Source organism: Lonchura striata, chromosome 25 (assembly GCF_050655825.1).
Source record: "Lonchura striata isolate lonStrDom1 chromosome 25, ASM5065582v1, whole genome shotgun sequence".
NCBI classification, from domain to species: domain Eukaryota; kingdom Metazoa; phylum Chordata; class Aves; order Passeriformes; family Estrildidae; genus Lonchura; species Lonchura striata.
The window spans coordinates 4,130,697-4,136,701 of record NC_140727.1 but is presented as its reverse complement, the minus strand read 5'-3'; the positions used below and the strand labels follow the sequence as shown (position 1 = coordinate 4,136,701).

General features: G+C 66.7%; 1 protein-coding gene across 2 annotated transcripts; it reads left to right on the top strand.

The window, feature by feature from the left end:
- The first annotated feature begins 139 nt into the window (after positions 1-139).
- On the top strand, positions 140-5,862 carry MTMR11 (myotubularin related protein 11). Of its 2 annotated transcripts, XM_085560756.1 has the most exons (15): positions 140-1,468; positions 1,542-1,657; positions 1,917-1,989; positions 2,079-2,221; positions 2,332-2,576; positions 2,668-2,755; positions 2,824-2,912; positions 3,163-3,284; positions 3,376-3,439; positions 3,631-3,701; positions 3,772-3,947; positions 4,219-4,389; positions 4,566-4,757; positions 4,957-5,217; positions 5,577-5,862. In XM_085560756.1, exons 1-15 carry the CDS (start codon positions 1,249-1,251, stop codon positions 5,670-5,672), a joined length of 2,127 nt encoding a protein of 708 aa, XP_085416882.1. In that variant the 5' UTR covers positions 140-1,248; the 3' UTR covers positions 5,673-5,862. The 2 variants fall into 2 exon arrangements, with proteins under 2 accessions (XP_085416882.1, XP_085416881.1); XM_085560755.1 differs by lacking the exon at positions 1,542-1,657 and having other exon boundaries at positions 1,658-1,989.
- Positions 5,863-6,005: the final 143 nt, after the last annotated feature.

Sequence of the window (6,005 nt, the reverse complement as noted above, 5' to 3'; positions counted from 1 at the left end):
CTGAGGCTCCTTCATCCCCTCACCCTGAGGGCTCTGGGCATCCAGTTCCTCCCCCTTCTCCATCCAATTAGTGGGATTTTGGGGTTACCATTTATTATTTTTTTGGAGGGGTTATTATTTATATAATTTATTGTGTTATTCCATGTTGGTACTAATTCCTGGCTTCCATTTAAAAAAGAACACCCTTACACACCCTTCCCTCCCTGTTTCTATCTATCCTTGCTGGTCTTGGAGCCTTTTCCCCAGCTGCATCCCTTTGGCTCCCTTAGTCCTGAGTCTCAGGACAAAATTTAAAAAATATAAAATCCAGCATGGATTTTATGGATGCTGAGGCTTTAAATGAAAGAAGAAAAAGAGGTTTGGGGGTGGTTGAAGACGGATTGTGGAAGGTGGGACGCCGGGAGCAGTTGCCCATCGGATTGCTGGCATTGGGATTTTCTCTCCCACCTCCCTGGATGATTTTCCTCCAGGATCTTTCCTGCTGCCACGGCCTAAACTGACCCTGTCCTGGCTTGGAGCAGCTCCCGGCTCAAAGCCTCCAGGAAATTCCTCTCAGCTGCCAGAGCCAAAAGCTTTTCCGAGCCCCCGGGAACCTCTGCCCGGTGATCCTGCTGCAGGAGGAAAATTGAGGTGAACGAACTGCAGCGTCCAAAGCTGGGACTGCCCCAAAAATCTGGGGGGAAATTCTCCAGGAATCCAAGTTGGGACTGGAGTTCCATTGAGTTTTCCATGTGCCTGGGTTGTGTCAGGATTTATCCCTCAACGTGCTGGCACTGCTACCTCAGCTGCCCCGGGCTTTGGGGTGCCCGGAGGTGTCGTGGCACTGAGGGGTGACACAGGCAGCCCCAGGGCCACCACCCACCTGCTGGCCCGTGGGGTCGGGGACTCGGCGAGGCCGGCGGGAGCGGGGCCAGCTTGGCCTGGGAGCAGGGAGGAGAAGGCTCCGTGCTTCTGCCGTGAGTCACCGAGCAGCTTCTCCTGCCGTACGGCCGGGAGGGGCCCCGGGCCCCCTCCCGCACCGCTGCTGCGGGGTTTGGGGGTTCCCCTGCCCTGGGCAGCGCTTGCGGGACCCCAGAACCGCCCGGTCTGTACCCCCGCCCCAACGCTGAACTTCTGGGGTGCCTGGGGCCGCCCCCGTCCGCCTGCGGAGCTCCCGGCCCCGGCCCCCCGCCTCTTTCCCACCGCCGGTACCGGGCAGTGGGGCGGCGGGATGCCGGGATCCGAGGGGTCGGGATCCGAGGGGTCGGGATGAGCGGAATCCCGGGTCCCGAGGGGCGGGATGCCGGGGCAGGGATGCCAGGGGAGGGCGGGATGCCGGAGCGGAGGGCGGGATGCCGGAGCCGTGCCGGGCGCTCGGGGCTCTTTCCCGGGCCGCTCCGGCCCCGGCGCTCCGGGCCCGCCCGGCCAAAGTCCTGCGCCATGAGCGGGGCCCCGGGCGGCCGCCGCCCGACCTTCCCCGGGCTCCCAGGTAGGGCCGGGGCCGGGGGTTTTGGGGAGGCTCGGGGCTCTCGGAGCCCCGCACCCAGTGTCGGTCCCCGCAGGAGAGCGGGTGCTCGAGGAGGCGGCGGGCGCCCGGCAGCGCTGCGGGAACGGCGGCGGCTCCGTCCCGGGGACGCTGCTCTGCACCAACCGCCGCCTCGCCTTCCTGGCCGGCCAGGTGCGACGGAAACACCGGGAACACCGGGAATAGCGGGAACGGGACCCCTGCCCCGGCGCGACCCCATCCCAGCGCATCCCGAGCCCATTCCGAACCCGTCCCACCGCACCCCCGGCTCCCGCCCCAGCCCATCCTGGCTCTGCGGAACCGCCGTGCTCGCCCTGGGAACTCCTCATGGGTGCAGATCCATCCCCACCACCCTTCCTGGGACTGGGGGGACACTCTGGGGCAGTTCCCAGCCCTCCCCACTCTCCCGCAGGCTCCTGGCTCCCGTGGCCTCCTCCACTCCGAGGACGAGGTGGCCCTGCCCTGCATCCACAAACTGGTGGCAGGTAAATGGGGACACCTGGGGGCTCGAGGGATGAGCTGGGCAGGTCTCGGGGCTCAGCTGGCCCTGACAGCCTCATCCCCCTGACCCCAGCCAGCAGCTTCTCCAAGCCCAAGGTGCTGACGGCCGCCTCCACCCTCAAGTTCATCCCCGAGGAACTCACCGTCTTCTGTCGGGATTTCCGCCTGCTCCACTTCTACTTCCCCGAGAGCGGCTTGGCTCCGCAGGCGTTCCGGGTACGCCGGGGAGCTGCAGGAGGGTCGCACCCTCACTCTGGGCTACCCGCGGCTCCGAGGAAGCCTGGGGGGGCTCACACCTCACACCCCAGCCCTGGCTGCCCTCGCAGGTGGCCAACGCCATCGCACAGGCACGGGAGGCGGCTGCGTGGCTCGGAGATGCTGCCGAGGCACACGACGGCTGCTCCAGCCCTGGAGAAGCCACCCCAGAAGAGGAGGAGGAGGATGAGGAGGAAGGCTCGTCCACCGTGCTGCTCTTCGAGAGCCTGCGGGACTGGGAGAAGGAGCTGCAGCGTCTGGGCGCTGCGGGCTGGAGGGTGAGCGCCGTCAATGAGCGCTTCGACATGGCCCCGAGGTACAGCCCCGGGGGTCCCCAGCACTGTCTGAGCCACTGGAAATGGCACCCGAGATTTGGGGGACCCCACCCGTGTCCCACCTTCCCACAGCCTCCCCCAGTACCTCTGGGTGCCCAGTGGGCTTCTGGACCACGACCTCAAGCGAACTTTTGGCCACTTTCAGGAGCGACGGGTGCCTGTGAGTGCCTGGGCAGGGTGGGGGGCACTGGGAGGGGATGTGGGGGTGTCACCCCGATTTTTTTGCAGCGCCTGTGCTGGCACCACCCGGGTGGAGGGGACCTGCTGAGAGCTGCCAGCTTTCACCGGGCCTCGGAGCCAGGCAGCGAGGATGTGAGGTGGGTGCCAGGGGGCCCCGGGGTGGGGGGCTGAGGGTGCCCCTGGCCAGGCCCCTCTTGGGGTTCCCTGTGCCCCCCAACCTGTCCCCTCTTGGGGTTCCCTGTGCCCCCCAGCCTGGCCCCACCCGGGGCTCCCTGTGCCCCCCAACCTGTCCCCTCTTGGGGTTCCCTGTGCCCCCCAACCTGTCCCCTCTTGGGGTTCCCTGTGCCCCCCAACCTGTCCCCACCCGGGGCTCCCTGTGCCCCCCAGGTGCCTGGAGGCGCTGCTGCTGGGGGACCGCGGGCCCTGCGTGTTGGCCGACACGGCCGAGCTGCCCACGCTGGCCGACATCCAGCTCGCCCACCTGAGGCTGCGGGAGCTCTGCCTGCCTGGTGAGTGGCACCGGGCGGACCCCGAGGACCCCCAAACTCCCCCTGGGGAGCTGGGAACCCCCCCATTGAAACCCCCTCCCGTGGGATCCAGGCGCGGTGGCAGAGGAGAAGTGGCTCTCGGCCCTGGAGGGGACACGCTGGTTGGACCACGTCCGGTGAGCAGGGGGTCTTTGGGGTGTAGGGTGGTATTTTGGGGAAAATTCACCATAAATCCCATGGTGGAATGTCCGCCCCCAGCCCACCTGGCACTGTGGGGCAGTGGAGGCATTGTGGTGGGTGCATGAGCCACCCAAAGGGGTGACAGTGACATTTTGGGGTGCCCTGAAGCCCTGCTTTTGCCCCCCAGCTCCTGCCTGAGAAAAGCAGTGGAGGTGGCGTCGCTGCTGGCAGGGAAGCGCTGCTCCGTGGTTCTGCAAGGTGTGGGGCTGGAAAAGGACAGGAGGGGGCTGGAAAGGGGACCCCCATTATCACCACATTGCCCCCCCAGAGCCCTCGGACCGGGACCTGAACTGCCTGGTGGCCTCTCTGGTGCAGCTCCTGGGGGACCCCCACGCCCGCTCCCTGCCTGGCTTCCAGAGCCTGGTGCAGCGGGAGTGGGTGGCAGCCGGGCACCCCTTCCCACGCCGGCTGGGGCTGCTCTGCCAGGACAGCCCTCGGGAGGAGGTGAGACCCCCATTGCTGTCCCAGTGGGGTGACAGGAGCTGGGACAGCCCTCGGGAGGAGGTGAGACCCCCATTGCTGCCCCAGCGGGTGACAGAAGCTGGGACAGCCCTCGGGAGGAGGTGAGACCCCCATTGCTGTCCCAACGGGGTGACAGGAGCTGGGACAGCCCTCGGGAGGAGGTGAGACCCCCATTGCTGTCCCAACGGGGTGACAGGAGCTGGGACCTGCCTGTGAGGGGTGAGCCCCCCCCCCAGTCCCGAATCCCCCCCAGGCCCCCGTGTTCCTGCTGTTCCTGGACTGCACCTGGCAGCTCCTGTGGCAATTCCCGGCGGATTTTGGCTTCACTGAGGCTTTTCTCCTGGCGCTCCACGACAGCAGCTTCAGCCCCTACTTCAGCACTTTCCGCTTCAGCTGCCAGCGCCAGCGGGGCCACAGCGGCACGGTGAGGGGCATTGCTGCACCCCCAAACTCTCCCATCTCACCCCTTCTCCATCCCCATTCCCAAACTGGGGACGGGCACCCCCAGATCTCCCATTTTACCCCTTTTTTCCCCCGGCTCCGTGCCTCAGTTTCCCCATCCCAAAGAGGGGACTGACTTCCCAACCACTTCCCCCACAGCCCCGGCTCCCCAGCCAGATCTACCGGCCCATGGGGGGCTGGCAGGACCCTGGGGGACACAGGGGAGGCCCCCAGCTCTGCAGCTTCCCCCCGGTGTGGGCCTGGGGCCGGCGCTACACCCGGCAGCAGCGGGAGCAGTTCCAGAACCCCGCGGGACCCCCAGGCCCTGCTGAGTCCCGGACCCCCGGCACGGTGAGTGTGGCTGGCCTGGGGGGGGCTGCACCCTTCCTTTGCTTCCCTTTTTCCCTTAATCCCTATTTTTATCCCCTCCGTTTCCTCTTTCTTTCATCCCCTTTTATTTCCAAATCCTGTTTTTTCACCCCGCTTTTCCTCCCCCATTTTCCCTTCACCCCTTTTTGATTTTCCCTAATCCCCGCTCCCCCTTTGCCAGCCCACAGACCCCTGCCCGTGGCGGGGTGCCAGCCTGGTGCTGACGCTGGCCAAGGGCTCCTTGTGCCCTCACCCCCTGCCCTGGTGGAGCCGCCCCCCCCTGCGCCCCCCATTGCGGGGGTCCCCCTCGGACAGCCAGGGGACACAGGGGGTGCTCCTGGGGACCTGCCAGCCCACCCCGGGGCTGCTCCTGCCCTGCACCGCCGGGCCCTGCGTCCGCCTCTGGCACCGCTGCTACCTCAGGGGGCTGCCCCAGGAACAGGTACTGGGGAAACTGAGGCACGGGGGAGGGCTGGGGACTGGGGGTGGTGGTTTGGGGGGGGTCCCAGTCTGGCTGGGGGGGAGGATGGAGCCAGTTTGTGTGCAGCTGGTGTCTGTGTGTCCATGGGGGCGGAGGGATGGATGGATGGATGGATGAATGATGGATGGATGGATGGATGATGGATGGACAGATGGACCCCATGTCCATCCATCCCATCTCGTCCATGTTCCCATCCTGTGCTGAACATCCTGCCCCGTGTTCCCATCCTCGTGTCCCTGTCCCATGATGAACACTGCACCTCTCCATGTCCTGCTCCCCGTGTCCTTGTCCCCACGCCGTGCCGGCCGCTCTCTCTGCAGCGCGGGCGCTTGGCCCCATCGCTGGCCGGGCTGGCTGAGGAGCTGCAGCTGCTCCAGGACCGTCTCCACACCTGGACCCTGCGGAGGCCGCACTGAGAGCCGGGGGCACCCGAGCCAGCCCAGCCCCGCTCGGGGGCTCTCAGCAGAGAGCTGCTCCGGCTGCTCCCGCCGCCTCCGCTCGCTCGGCGGTGCCGGGAAGGGCGAGCGGCGGCTCCCGAGGTGCCCCCGCTGCTGCACGGGCGCTGCGGGCTCTCGGTCCCCCATTAAATCTGTGCTGCCTCCATGAGGCTCCGGGAGCTCAGCGATGGGGATGGGATGGGGACGCTGCGGGAGCGCACACCTGGGACCTCCGCGCCGCTGGGATCATGGGGCACTGAGGGCACTGCTGGCCGTGTCGGGAGAGAAAGGCCATGTCGCGACAGAAGGGGT

What these genes read in the sequence shown, in the direction of transcription:
- MTMR11 (XM_085560755.1), top strand. Translation starts at nt 1,332, where the DNA reads ATGCCGGAGCCGTGCCGGGCGCTCGGGGCTCTTTCCCGGGCCGCTCCG. An exon ending in CCAGGCAGCGAGGATGTGAG is followed by an intron (nt 2,913 to 3,162) that starts GTGGGTGCCAGG and finishes TGTGCCCCCCAG; the next exon opens with GTGCCTGGAGGCGCTGCTGC. An exon ending in AGCGGGGCCACAGCGGCACG is followed by an intron (nt 4,390 to 4,565) that starts GTGAGGGGCATT and finishes CTTCCCCCACAG; the next exon opens with CCCCGGCTCCCCAGCCAGAT.